The sequence below is a fragment of the Maylandia zebra genome, linkage group LG23, assembly GCF_041146795.1.
Source record: "Maylandia zebra isolate NMK-2024a linkage group LG23, Mzebra_GT3a, whole genome shotgun sequence".
Taxonomy (NCBI): Eukaryota; Metazoa; Chordata; class Actinopteri; order Cichliformes; family Cichlidae; genus Maylandia; species Maylandia zebra.
The window spans coordinates 16635339-16650547 of NC_135188.1; the positions used below are offsets into that span (position 1 = coordinate 16635339).

The window sequence follows — 15209 nt, forward strand, 5'->3', positions numbered from 1 at the left end:
TAGTTTTTCCAGTTTAGTTCAGTACTGTTTTGTGTTTCACCTTTAAGCCAGCATTAAAACTGTGATCTTTAAGTTTATCCCCGTGTCTGTGAGTCTGCATCTTGGGTCCTTCTCCTGCCTGCCACACAACGAATCATGACACTTGTGGTTTGTTCAGACACACCTAGGTAAAGCGGAGCCATCTGCACTCTTCTTTTTAGACATAAAGGGCTTTTCCCCCTGTGAACCCACCCAAACAAACCACACTTGTTCAGGTTTTTTTTCCAATTGTACTATCATGAACTTTCAAATCCCATAATGGAAACAAATGACCGCTGCTGAGAATCGGTGACAATAAAAAGTATCACACATTAAGAAGACATCAGCATATTAATGTACTTAAATTTATATTTAAATCGTGGTTGTAACATGTTCACATGACACTTCTTATTATTAATTTCACTTAATTAATGAAATTATTATTAATTTCATTAATTACACAGAGATTAATCTTGGCAGACTCTTGCAGTTGAATAAAGTATGGTTTATATGAGTAATGAGGTGTCCTTTCACATACTCTGTTCTTCTGAGCTGCATTAGCACAAGGGACCTGAGAGCATTGCGATTGGTGAGAGATCAGACAGCCAGCATCTGTCTCTCTCTCTTCCACTTATATACAGCTCAACACACCCGTTCACATATACACTTTTACACATGCTCACACAGCAGCCCAGACATCTGGTGGGGCTCTAGTGGGTCTTGCCACTGTGGTGCTGGGACTCTTACAAGGACTAAAGATACTTCAGCAGTAATGACATATCCCTATTGACCAGACCGGGCAGAAAAACAGGAAGTAGGGACAAGACAGTGTCAGAGAGGTCATTCATCTGGGGAGAGTGATTTAAATACAGTAGAATAGAGTCGAAAAGATATTAAATCCTCTGCCAGAGATCAAGGTAATTTTCAAGCACTGACCAGTATCCAGAGAGAAGTGTTATTGAACTGAGCTTTACTTAAAGGCAGGGCTTTAACTGAACCATGTGTTGTCATTGTTGTTTTTTTTTTTGTTGTTTTTTTGAATAAATATAATTTGTAGGTTTTAACACAATAATGCTAAGCAGGTTTATTTGTTCCATGCTGTAGCTTGGCTTTGCTCACAGACTATGACTTTGAAATACTCAGTAAATCTGAACATAATGTCACCCCATGACATGCCCTCATTCTCTTTGCTTTCCCATCAGAGGGGTCATGCAGGCAGATGTCGTAAGCTTGCAGTTTGTGTACTTATCATCAGTATCTAGCTAGATAAGAATAGCAGGAATATGTGTTTTAAGTGGTAAAAAGCTCCCTTTCATAACAAGCTGACAGTTATTGTCAGACTGTTCAGCAAATTACATTTGATTAATTTGGAGAAATGCATTACTTTTTACTAAAGCTGTTTGTTTGTATTTTGAAATATCTTTGACAGAAAATTAAACCTGTTTTTTGTTGTTTTTTTACCTTAGAAAATAAAATGCCTTTACCGTTGTTGTGAAGTAGTTCTATAAAAATAAGCTCAAACTGAATTAACTTTCGGAAAAAAAAATATACATGAAAAACACAAATTGCTCACTTACCAATTGCAGGATTTCCTCCAGGGTTTAAAGTGACTCTAAAGGCTTGATGCCAAGTGTGGCGACTGGGGGGACCATCACAGGGGTCAATGTAAAGAAGAACACCTCCAAAACCCAACTCAGACAGCAGGGATAGCTAGACAAACACAAAGATTCAATGATGAAAACAGAAATAGCAAATATCTGTGTATACCATCACTGTTAAGACAAGACATGTAAACGTTATAGTTATTTTATTCATAAACACTGTCTCAAGTAAATATTTACTTCACTATCATGCAGTAGATGGTGATAAGTCAGAACATTAAGCATTAATTCAGCAAGATTGAGAATTAAACATTACTGTGGGTGAAATCACGGTAAAGCACGCTGTTTTGACATGAGTTTTGGTGTACTTCATCTCCTTCCTTTATCAGTGTATAGACTAGTCACAACTCAAAATTTAGATCTAATAAAACAATACACAAAAAGATTTTTGATATGATTTCTTAATAATTTTTTTGAAGTTTATTTCTTATTATATGAGCAAAATTAACACAGTGAGAGGGGGTTTCTGATTTTCATGTTGATCAAAGGTTACACTTGTGTTTATGTAGTCACCCTCACTGATAATAATGCAGAAGTGTTTCTGAGAGAGATGAAGTGTGCTGCAGCTGCCACTGTGTAGCACAGTATTTTATGGTTGTCCATGGAAGATGTAGTGTCCTTGTTTTTTATGAGCGTAGATGACTATTTTATTGAATATGTGACACCAACCACGGTCACTCTACTCTCATCACAACTCTGTCCTTCACTGGAAAACAGGGACACAACACAGGCATGGACTCAGGGACACACAGACACACACAAACTCAAAAATCAGCCTCTTTTAATGAAAATCCCTTAATACACGTATTTTTTATACACACGAAAGTCATGCAAATTAATGGTTCTTTTCGTTTCTCAATTATGCATGTGTTCTGTGACTGTTCCTAAGACCATTCACTTACAAAACATGCCCACACACACAAAAACGCATGTACAGCACACATACACACAGTTTGTAGTCCATGATAAAAGCAGAAAAAATTGTGGAAAACCAAAATCAGAAGAACACAAGCTGAAAAATGTTTACTCAACTCAAATTTATGATAACTGGGTATCAAAGATTTTAGGAATAAATACGCAACAGTAGGAAAATATACTGAAATAAGACCATAATGCAATTAGCAATGTCTTTCCAAAATTAGCTGCTGTTAATGGAGCCAAATAAGTTAAAACACACTGATAAGCACATCAGTGTGTGTGTGTCAAATTTGACTGAAGTTGCATGTGTAACATTAGGCCCTGCAGTCACCGTCACACACTCATTAGTGAGAGTACAATTCTCATCGATCATCCTTTCCTACTTCTACGTAAGGAGTGATCATTTCTCTCAGCCACTGGTACATAGAGACATTATGAAACACACATGCTCATATTTGTCACAAACTATGGGTGAAGAGGAAAAAATGGGTCAGCAGCCTGTTGCTTGAAGGGGTCCCATGTGACAGCTGTTTCAGTTAATGGATTTTTAGAAGTCTAACCAAGCCAATGCAAGATGAAGCACAGTGACCCGACTTTAAACATTTCCTCTCCTTCCCTTGCTAACTTCCATTTACTCCTGTTATACCTCATTAGGCTGTCATTTATCAATAGCTTAACATAAAAAAGTTGTGTAATGTCTGAAACAAAGGAATTAAGTACAGAAGTATTCCTTCAGTTATAGCAGAATAACAATGAGAAAAAGTATATTCTGTCTGAGGTTATGCAAGTCTGTGAGTGACTCTAAATAGATAATGATCATCTTTACAAAAACGTCTTACCACATTGGCTTTCCAGAATGTTAAAAGTACAATGCTTAAAAAAATCTAACTCCTGGAATTGTTGAAGCACAAATGTACAAGCACAGATATATTTTTGTCCAAACTGAGTTAAGCATCAAATTTGATCTTTTACCTTACTCAAAGTAAAAGCATTATTCCCCCAAATACATCCACACAATTTTCTGCAGAATTTTGACACCTGTAATTTAAATAAAATTCAATAGTTCCCTTTTATTAAAATATATTCATGTTGTTAACCCAACCTAATGATCTCGTTCAGATTAGATTGGTTTAATGCACAACGCATGCACAAAGAGTTTTGTTATTCACTGACTTCTGGCCGCTGAATCAAAACAATGAATATGGTGACTAAGTGATCTGTATTGCAAGTTCATGTTATCAGATCATAATTTATTCTAATCATTACACAATGTAGTGTCAAGGTTGGCATTTATGTATCGCTGTAATCAATGCAATGCATGGATCCAGTACATTTACATTAACTTTAAATTTCATTGCTGATTATGTCCTTGTAGAGGCTGCCTTCATTTTTTTCAACAGAATTCATTTTGATTTAATGAAAAGTGAAACAATATTAATGAGCAGGGTAATTAACATGTTAGTATGTGTTTATGTTTTAATTAACTGGATTGGAACATATATTTTCCCTGTCATCTTCTTATTGATGGGAAAACTGCTTTGAGGAGAATGTGGCAGACATCCAAGGAGAAACAACCCTAATAAATCAATGTATTGCTAATGTTACTGCTCATGAAGCAAATGGATTGAGATGTCACTGTGCTAAGGAGGTGCGGATAAAAAAGTTAGGTATGGTAATGGCAAACAGAAGAATTAGTCATGTATGACAACCCACGTGGACTAGGTGCTATTGAGTATAAAATCCCTGTACAACAAGCTGCACTTAGATTCAGAAGGCAGTGTGCTACTTTTCCATGCAAGTTAAAGGTACTTCATTTAGGACACTCTGTTTTGAAGCTCTGATATTACAAGAAAATCATTTTTGAGTCATACCTTGGAATTTTTTTAAAGATCAAAACATTTCATTTCTCCTGCTGCAGGATTACCATTTCAGACCATATCATTTGATACCTTTATTGGCACAGTATAGTGAGCATTACTTTGTGGAGCTTTCTATCTTACCTTGTATAGTAAAGGTATTTTGCCAAGTTTGACAACAGCAATCTGGTTGGTGAGGTTCAGGGTCTCTTTGGCTCTTCTTAGGTCATCGACACTGCCATACTGGATGTCCACCACCTCACCCTGGTGATGAAAAACAAGCAGAACATCAGGGATCTACGATACTAAATTAATATTAAAAACTCTGATCGTTTATTAATATGTTTGAGGGTAACACCACCCAGATTTTACGTAGCATTTATGTATTTATATGCCAAGTCAACTGGAAGCTCACTGAATAATTAATAATTCCTGCATGGCCTTACTCTGGATATCAGATCTTTATATTTACTGTCTAAAAGTGAGATGCTGACATTGGCTTCTCATTAGGACAATATTAAATGACTTTCAGTTTTAAGCTTGTTGAGGACCCCCCACCCCTCCAAAAAAAACAACAACAAACAAACAAAAAAAAAAAACAGATAGACGTCAATTAATAACCAATGTGCATGCCCAGAATTTACTATATAGAATATTACTACCAAAGAATCTGTTGACTTTGCAGCATCCCGAAATCACTTTGACGAAGTGTCTTTGTATCTGTATGTGAGTGTGTGCGTGCATGCATGTGTGTGTGTGTGCGCATGTGTACTTTTGTCTCCATGCATGTCTGGGTAACTGAGCAACTGTTATCACCTCCCAAATTAAAGTGACCTAGAAGCTGTTGAGGAAAGTCAAAGCATTACTTTTTTGGGGTCTCTCTCTCTCTCTCTCTTAGTCTCTCTCTTTTACCCTACTCCACCCATCGCTACTTCCTCACCTGGGCCTGATTCATTTTTCATGTGGCCTGGGGGCGAGTGTAACACGATGCTGCAGTAGGGTGAATGTGAGTGAGGGGTAGAGAGTGCCCGACTGTGTGAATGCGAGAAAGTGAGAGAGAACACATCTTTTTGCATCAGGGGACCCCAGTACATGAGAGCGCGAGAGATTTATCACTCCTGCCTGAATTTGCATTATAAAAGTCTTCCATTTAAACCGAAAGCCATGGAACAGTACAAGACACAGCAAATTGTAATACAGAAAAATTCTATACGGATTGAGATGGCACTGCTTAAACTAGACCAATCTCCTTTTCCTCTCTACCTTTATTCTTTCATTTCATCTTGACAAGGTAATAAAATTAACGATGTAAGTGTCCTCTGTCTGGCTGAAGCAGTGAGCATCTTTCACCTGTTAAGGTAATCATTTTTTAACCTCTTTTTTTAAACATCTTTCCTTTCAACCTAGCCTGTCAGTCAAACCAGGTTTTGGTTGACCAATATATATCCAGTATCTTATCCTAAATCTGTTCTGTATGTATTTTTAAGTGCAGGCTTGTCATGCATGCAAATTTCTTTTTTGAATGAGAAGAAAATAAATGTGAATATTTACCTAACTATCATTCAATCAGGAATTAATTTATGTCTTTGCTAAAACGAGCATTCTCACAATCTTATACTTTAGGATCTTAGGTGTGAGTGGACCCAGTGTATGTAAAATTAATATAAAATTAAATGCAATGATGGGCAAAGTTTAGTATGTGGATTGTCTAGTTATGGTACAATGTTCTCCAGGGAAACTCTACATCCTGGTGTCCATGCAAATGTTACTGTCCAACATGCTGCAGCAATCGTTTCAGACCTCCAGCCTAAGAAATGACTCGAGGAACAGCACACGGACCCAAAGGCTTTGATTGACAGAGTGCAAATGTGAGGATCCTTTGACTGAGTCCCAAATGATGCCCTGCCAATGTCCTTGTGCTGAACAACATAGAGAATACCCCACAAAGACTTTCAGCCCCGTCCGGATGTTCAGAGCTGTTTTCAGAGGAGAGGCACTTCTACAACATTAGGTAAAAATGTGGCTGTGGCTGATTATAGGGATTTAATATATAAGAATACTCTAATCTGCATGAAAATAAGCACAAAGCAAGGAAGAATATGGACTACATAAAAAAACAATAATTGCAATAATTTTATATCTCAGTCTCTGTTTCTAAATGCATACAGCATATGAAGAAAGAAGAAATGATGACGTGAATTAGACCAGTCATACAAGGAAAAGAAAGACGATTAAGGTTTGTTTCTTTCTTTTGTAGTCTGCTGATTAAAGCCTGCACATACTTTGCAATTAAGTCTCATCACGTCAAGTGGAAACCGTACCTTCATACAGGCATTATGTCAGACAGCATGAGGGGACAGGTTGAAAGAAGGCCTGCCTGAGACAGACAATTGTGTGTCTGGCATTAATGCAATTTAGGAAAATTTACTATTATACATTTATTTGTAGAAGTGGCCTGACTGGATCTTAAAAAATTCTTGGGTCTGGATATTTCTTCATATGTTATAGTACATGGATACATGTTGCAGGAAGGCAACTAAACTTTGTATAAGAAGTCGTCCTGATTTCTATGAGGATTTATGTTCCTAGAAAAAAAATTGTATAGGAAAGATATGTAAGCTAAAGTATAGTTAATTAGTTACAAATGCAGAATCTCAACTGCAAAAGGATTCATTTATTTTCTTTTTTCTTTTAGATTTAACACACACACACACACACATGCGCACACACACATGCGCACACACACACACACACACACACACACACACACACACACACACACACGCACGCACACACACACACACAGGGAGTGCAGAATTATTAGGCAAGTTGTATTTTTGAGGAATAATTTTATTATTGAACAACAGCCATGTTCTCAATGAACCCAAAAAACTCATTAATAGCAAAGCTGAATGTTTTTGGAAGTAGTTTTTAGTTTGTTTTTAGTTTTAGCTATTTTAGGGGGATATCTGTGTGTGCAGGTGACTATTACTGTGCATAATTATTAGGCAACTTAACAAAAAACAAATATATACCCATTTCAATTATTTATTTTTTACCAGTGAAACCAATATAACATCTCCACATTCACAAATATACATTTCTGACATTCAAAAACAAAACAAAAACAAATCAGCGACCAATATAGCCACCTTTCTTTGCAAGGACACTCAAAAGCCTGCCATCCATGGATTCTGTCAGTGTTTTGATCTGTTCACCATCAACATTGCGTGCAGCAGCAACCACAGCCTCCCAGACACTGTTCAGAGAGGTGTACTGTTTTCCCTCCTTGTAAATCTCACATTTGATGATGGACCACAGGTTCTCAATGGGGTTCAGATCAGGTGAACAAGGAGGCCATGTCATTAGTTTTTCTTCTTTTATACCCTTTCTTGCCAGCCACGCTGTGGAGTACTTGGACGCGTGTGATGGAGCATTGTCCTGCATGAAAATCATGTTTTTCTTGAAGGATGCAGACTTCTTCCTGTACCACTGCTTGAAGAAGGTGTCTTCCAGAAACTGGCAGTAGGACTGGGAGTTGAGCTTGACTCCATCCTCAACCCAAAAAGGCCCCACAAGCTCATCTTTGATGATACCAGCCCAAACCAGTACTCCACCTCCACCTTGCTGGCGTCTGAGTCGGACTGGAGCTCTCTGCCCTTTACCAATCCAGCCACGGGCCCATCCATCTGGCCCATCAAGACTCACTCTCATTTCATCAGTCCATAAAACCTTAGAAAAATCAGTCTTGAGATATTTCTTGGCCCAGTCTTGACGTTTCAGCTTGTGTGTCTTGTTCAGTGGTGGTCGTCTTTCAGCCTTTCTTACCTTGGCCATGTCTCTGAGTATTGCACACCTTGTGCTTTTGGGCACTCCAGTGATGTTGCAGCTCTGAAACATGGCCAAACTGGTGGCAAGTGGCATCTTGGCAGCTGCACGCTTGACTTTTCTCAGTTCATGGGCAGTTATTTTGCGCCTTGGTTTTTCCACACGCTTCTTGCGACCCTGTTGACTATTTTGAATGAAACGCTTGATTGTTCGATGATCACGCTGCAGAAGCTTTGCAATTTTGACACTGCTGCATCCCTCTGCAAGATATCTCACTATTTTTGACTTTTCTGAGCCTGTCAAGTCCTTCTTTTGACCCATTTTGCAAAAGGAAAGGACGTTGCCTAATAATTATGCACACCTGATATAGGGTGTTGATGTCATTAGACCACACCCCTTCTCATTGCAGAGTTGCACATCACCTAATATGCTTAATTGGTAGTAGGCTTTCGAGCCTATACAGCTTGGAGTAAGACAACATGCATGAAGAGGATGATGTGGACAAAATACTCATTTGCCTAATAATTCTGCACTCCCTGTATGTATGTATGTATGTATGTATGTATGTATGTATGTATGTATGTATGTATATATATATATATATATATATATATATATATATATACATACATACATACATATAATTTTACTGTCTGTGTACTTTTAGAAGCACACATATGACATATTGTTAAGCTACTGTTAACACGTGCAACTTTTATAGTACTTTATTGTAATGGGGGTTGTTTGAATGCAAAGTCTTGCTTGTACTGGTATAGGCAAAGATAATGCTACAGCAACTAACAACGTGAGCCTTAAGCAACAAAAAATGTCATGTTTTTTCCTCACAGATGGAAGCCATATTCTATTAGTTTTTTAAAATGTAGGCATTTTTGCCATCAACTTAGCTGCTGTTCTTGCCAGTTTCCTCAAACATCTCTTGTAACAGCACCCTGAGAGGCCCCTCTGTGAAATTACAGTGTGTAAACCATCAACGTAGATACTTCACAAAGCTCAAGGTTTCACTGTTGGCAGGGGACAAATTATTTGACATGTTTTTCTGAAAAGAAATCTTTAAGAGGAACTAGACTCCTATCTGCATCTCCAGAACGAGCCATAGTGGGAGTCCTCTAGCAGCAGTTATGACCATCCCTATTAACCCACCATTGTCCTGTGGTCCAACGGCAGTATAGTAAATCAAGTGAGTCTGGTAGTAGCTGAAAGGTTGACTCCATTCTTCCTTCTGGTTCTGACAGCAGAAGGCCAAAAGTAGTTTCTCATAAAGGGCAATGTTTCATACATTATATCCTTACTCTTTCTAAACTCTCAAACGCCTCTAAATCTCAAGCAGTCTCAGTGGAGATGTCAGCTCTTGCCCCAGGGCATCTCACCCGGGGTTGGGTGTATCATTCTCCATCCTACCTGCATTAAGGTAAAGTTAATAAAGAAATATTAGATTCTTGCGTGTAGCTGTCATAGTCCACTTTATCTGCTTTGCTATGGCATCACTCCTCTTTATTAACAACGAGGTGTGAGCTACCATCCATTTATTCTTTTTATAAACTGCACTAGGTGTTTTTGCATTCTCTTCTCTCATTACTTTTCCCCAAACTTTAACTTTTAAAAGAAAGTTTCTTCAAACCTCTGACAGCCTCTCTGTTTAGAAAGTGGTTTAGGAAGAAACGATTTTCACGTTTTGTTGAATTTTCCACTTTGAGACACACCTAACCTTCCCCAATCAAAGAATGACTTCAAACGCATGTAAATCACTGAGTTAAAACAATGATGATGAAGCACTTTTAAAATTTGTGAAATTGTAAAGAAAACACTACTAGTTGCAGTCAAAGGAGCTTGCAAAGAAAAGCGTCTTTAAGTTACTTGAAGACGTCTTCAAGTAACTTAAAGACGCTTTTCTTTGCAAGCTCCTTTGACTACGATGACCTGGATGACTGAGAACCTTCACAGACACTACTAGTAGCGCCGTACCTCAAAAGTCTGATTGATGATTAAGGCTGCGCTGGCTTCAATCTTTACAGCCATCACCTTCAATTTAGCTACTTTATAAAGGACAGACATGATCACACTTGAAACATTTCTTTTTTTGAGACCTTGAGTAATACTGTACATTTATGTATCTATGTACAGCCCCTAACTGCATGCACGTGTCCCTTGGTCAGAGTTCAGTAGGCAATGGACCATGGCAGTGCTGCCTGAGAATACAGAATAGCCATTTATAAAGCTTTCTGGGAGCAAATGCATTCCTGGATCTCCAGTTACTCCAGTAATTCATTATATAGTGTATGTTTGTATCCTTATGTGTATAACTGACAATGGAAAGGAAAATTCATACAAATGACAAAAAAAAAAAAGGATGATAAAGTGAAAAGAGAAAAGGGAAAGCACCAGGACGAGTATTTTTTACTCTACCTGTGTTGAATTAGTTAGAATCTTTTCCCAACAGTCTATCCTTGGAAGGCTTAAAAGTGAGCTTTTATAAAGCATTAGCGAGCTTTTTTACAGTGTGATATTGAGTCACATAATTGAGCCTATGGGTTTGCATAAAGTTTCTTTCAATACTGACGTTTGCTCAGCCGGTGGATTGGAAGTGAATTCAGTTTATCATATTCGATTAATAATTCATGTCAAGAAAACCTATTATTTAAAAAACTTTGGTCAAATTTTAACTTCATTTAAAACACAGACACACAAAACCCCTCATAAAAGCAGGTGGCCAGTATAACACTGCAGAAAAAGTAAGGCTCCATTTATGAATAAATGCTGGCATTTTTCTTATCCTTTCTTTAACAATTGGGTGTGATTTTTTTTATTTTTTTTTATTTATGTTAGTTACGTTCTTTCTCTCTCTCTCTTTTTTTTAAATAATTCCTGAATAGTATATCAGGAAAAGAAACAGTCCAGCAAGCTTTTTCTTATAGTTGATTAATTCTCTGTAAAATAAGATAAATTGGGCAATTTTAGAAACCATTATAAATCTATTGAATTTTCACATGATGTGGCTCTTAGAAACTAATCTACTGACTCCAGAGAGAACGTATATAAACAAGGCTTGTATTTATTTACTAGTAAATCAGGAAAGAGTAGAATCATATCCAGTTTACATGACAGCTACTTCAATTTTAAAGTAAAAAAAGTTTTAAAGCAGAGTTTAAAGATATTCAGACAAGCAAACTGACTGAAAATGTTTGATATTCAAGCAGCATAATGATGATCTAATTTGTTATTGGGGGGATAAGTAAACAGCACATAGAGCTTTAGGTAAAAAAATCAAGAATACATTTTACCTTTTATAGAAAAGCATTGCAAAATCTGAAGTTCTTAGTTGTTCTTATGTTGGTCGATACTTTGTCTAACAACTTTTTTGCATGCTTGTCTTGCATGTTTTACTGTGTTCTTACAGCTGTGACCGAATGGCCCTGAAGCTCTACAGGGAGGCTGGTATCTTGCTTCACTTGATGGATAACATCCTCTGGTGAATGCGTGCTATACCAGAAGGATTTTCTGTTCTTCATGGATGTTCATGACACCTGGGACACTGCTATTGTATTTTCACTGTTCGGTCTATACGAGTCCTAGGGGTCCTGTGGCAACTGGGTCCCTCTCTCGTAGAGTTTCCCACATCTGTTGCCATTCTCTGTTATTACTTATTAAGTGAACAACCTCTTTTCCACTTAAAACAGTCCAGTGAACCACGCTGTGTAAACAACGCCCTTCACTGAAATACACTTTGCCTATAGCAACATAATGAACATGGTGATATCGTCTTCTTCTGTTACAGATCAAGAATTAATAATACAAGCTGCTGTTATTGTATTTTACTTTCAAATTTAACACAATAGTTGAACTTGTTAATTTTAAGAGCACACAGTCCAGCACCAGCAAAACAGGGCCACCAACAGCAGGACTTATTAGTCCAGTATACTTGCTCTGGGCCCAATCCATCCATCACAAATGCCATATTTAATTGTCTGAAAGCCATGTTTAGATCCTGCAAACCACCGCTTAATTCAAGGCAGCGTGCAGGAACAGAGCTAGGAAATAATAAAGTGATGGATGACTGTGACCCTCCTTTGGGTAGACTTCGACGAGTGGACAGCTGGATGGATCGAGTAAAGCGGAGAAAGGAGAACGAAGGGAGAGGAAGGGGGAGAAAAGAAGAAGAAAACTTGGTATTCAAAGAATCACTCCAACTTTTCATCTGCCCTCAGGCCGGGCAGGGGCTCAAGGGAATAACAAGCATCTCCTTCAACCCCTTTCTCTGTTCCCAGGATACAGAGAAGTAAAACTCTCTAAAAATAGTGTGACTGTATGCTTTGTGTATGCATGTCTGTGTGTCTTCTAGCTAGAGTGGGTGGACTACATACATAATGACTTCCATTAACCTTCACACTCTTGAAGGATGGTAAAAAGATTAACTGTGCACTGTGCATGACACAACTACTATGAAAACATTTTTTAAGATCTCTGCATTGAGTGTGTTGGTGTTATTGTATTGTACAAGTGTATTATTATCTTTCTAATGTGTATGTAATAATGTGTGTTAATGAGGTTATCTGAAAGAGGTGGCTTTGGACAGCCTTTAAGAAAATGTACCTTTTGGTTCTATAAAAATACAGAAAAACAAAAGAAAAAAAAAAACATCTTGAGTATGACCCATTTTAAAGACTCTACTCCATTTTGTTCAGTTACCTGTGCAGATACAATATATTAATTTTTTCATTCAACAACATCATTTAAAGAAGTTAAAATTGGTATAAACAATGTATTCCAAAGCACATCCTTTATCAAACACATACAAAAATAAAATAAAACTTAATAAAGACATTGTTGAGTAGAATTGGGGGGTTTTGGCCATCGACTGTCAATGAATCTGCCTTAATTTTCAATTTAATCTTGATGAGCTTTTTTGTTGTTTTTTGTTTGTTTTTTGTCAAACTTAATTGGACTGCTTCATTTTTAGATTTGAACACTGCGCTATTCAGTCTAACAAATCAATTACTTGCATTTACCTGACGACAGCTAGTTATTCTGTCCACGTTCTATGCATTACCTCCCTAAAATCTGGGAGCTTTCTGCATTTCAAACAACCTGCTATTAGAAAAGCTGCTTAATATAACATATGTGTCCTTCTCGTTTAGACAGTTACAGTATATCAAATAAATCAAACAACAGTTCAACACTGAGCTTTGGTTAAACAAATTATCAGCATTAGAACCTAAAAGTTCTTGCCATGACCTTTGTTCATGACCATGGCTGGGGTTAGGAGTGAGAAAGACTAGGACCGGGTTCCAGCAACCAGAAAGGTTACACAGCTTTCGTTTCAAGAAATGTCAACATGACACAACACAGCACAACCATACCTGCACGCTTCCCATGGCAGAGTATGCAGCATAGGAGAACTGCTGCTTTGTCAGATCATTTGGCCCACGCTGGTCACAAGGGGTCCCGTTTGGCATGAAACACTGGTGGCTAGATCTGTCAGTGATGGTGTTGGGTGTGGAACCAGGCAGACTGAGCAGAACAGTGTGATTGGATAGGTGGACATCAGTTAAACCAAGTCCCACCCACTGTCTGTAAAGGTACCTGGCTCTTGACTCTTCACTGTCATCTGACAAGCTTGAAAAAGATCTAGAAAGAGTGGAGAAAGACTTGTTACTTTGGAGATAAACAGAAAGCAAGATCCCATTATTTCCCAGAACTGTTCATTGAAATGTATTTAGTTTTCCTAAACAAACTTACTTGATAAGTGATTGTGTTTGCTTAATAATGAATCATGAACAAATACTGTGAAAAGCTGTGAAATTATAATGACGTATTGCAAACTATCAAGCTGTAAAGAATCTATATTTCTCTGTAAAATTTAACAAAAACTGCTTTAAATGTTATCCTCCTTTTTACATTGTGCACCTCTGGACCACTTCCAGAAAAATTGCACTTATTTTTAGACATATAGTTTTTTTTATCTTCACTCATTACCAGTTTAGCTCATGATATCTGGTTGCCTAAACTATTGTCTTCATACGACAAAACTATTCCAGTTGAAGGGTTGATAATTTGATACATTGGAAAAGATCATGTGCAAATTACAGATGCACGTCTTCAAAGTGGGACCTCCAATTAATGATCTTGAGTTGGTGCAGCACTCCTCAAAGAGATGACCTACAATGGGAGACTGGCCAAATTTGAGTCAGACTGTTCTTGAAATGTTTTCTTCAGACAGAATTACTGTGAGATCATGGACCAGTAGAAAAATCTATTTTGTTAAAACTGGGTGAGGATTAAACAGGATGCCATTCCAAACATGATAAAAATCTATCAAACTGTCAGCAATTTCAGTTCCATTTGATACAATTTTATTTATACAGCACCAAATCACAAAAACAATTGCCTCAAGATGCTACCTGGAACATCAAATTTGTAATACCATAAAAATGTAGTCTGATAAACCCGTACAACTCTCAAGGAACTGACTGAAATCGTTTGTGCACAAGAACGAAAACTATGAATCTGTGAATATTTCCTTTTTTGTGCTTTTGAACTGGAGAAAAGGTATCAGCACGCAACATGAGCCTGCAGTCCTCTACGACTTTATATTTCACAGTTGGAAAGACATTCATGACCATAACATTCACATGGAGGCTTTTTTTAAATAAAGACCTTTCTTCAAAATTGTTCTTTAAACTAAAGTATTTGTTCACATAAAAACCCAACTCCATTAGGGAGTTCAACATTTGGAGAATTTGACTAACTGAGCTTCATTATTTTTTTTTATCAATTAATAAAGCAGATCTTTTTTGTATGTACTTCTTCTATTTGACTGAGTTCTTTGAAGCATTTCTTACACCCAGACTCCTCACAGGAGCTGTCAGTCTGTCATTTCCGTTTTCCTAATTGCAGGAAAGAGATGTCAATA

At 37.4% G+C, this 15209-nt stretch overlaps 1 protein-coding gene across 1 annotated transcript in view; it reads right to left on the reverse strand.

Moving 5' to 3' along the window:
* The window catches only part of naaladl2 (N-acetylated alpha-linked acidic dipeptidase like 2), a 471898-nt gene that overhangs the window by 271134 nt on the left and 185555 nt on the right, over positions 1-15209 (reverse strand). The window contains exons 7-9 of the mRNA XM_076880772.1: positions 13657-13924; positions 4598-4717; positions 1596-1728 (exon numbers count right to left, since the gene is read on the reverse strand). Coding sequence (XP_076736887.1) covers positions 1596-1728; positions 4598-4717; positions 13657-13924 — 521 coding nt within the window. The remainder of the gene's footprint in view (positions 1-1595; positions 1729-4597; positions 4718-13656; positions 13925-15209) is intronic.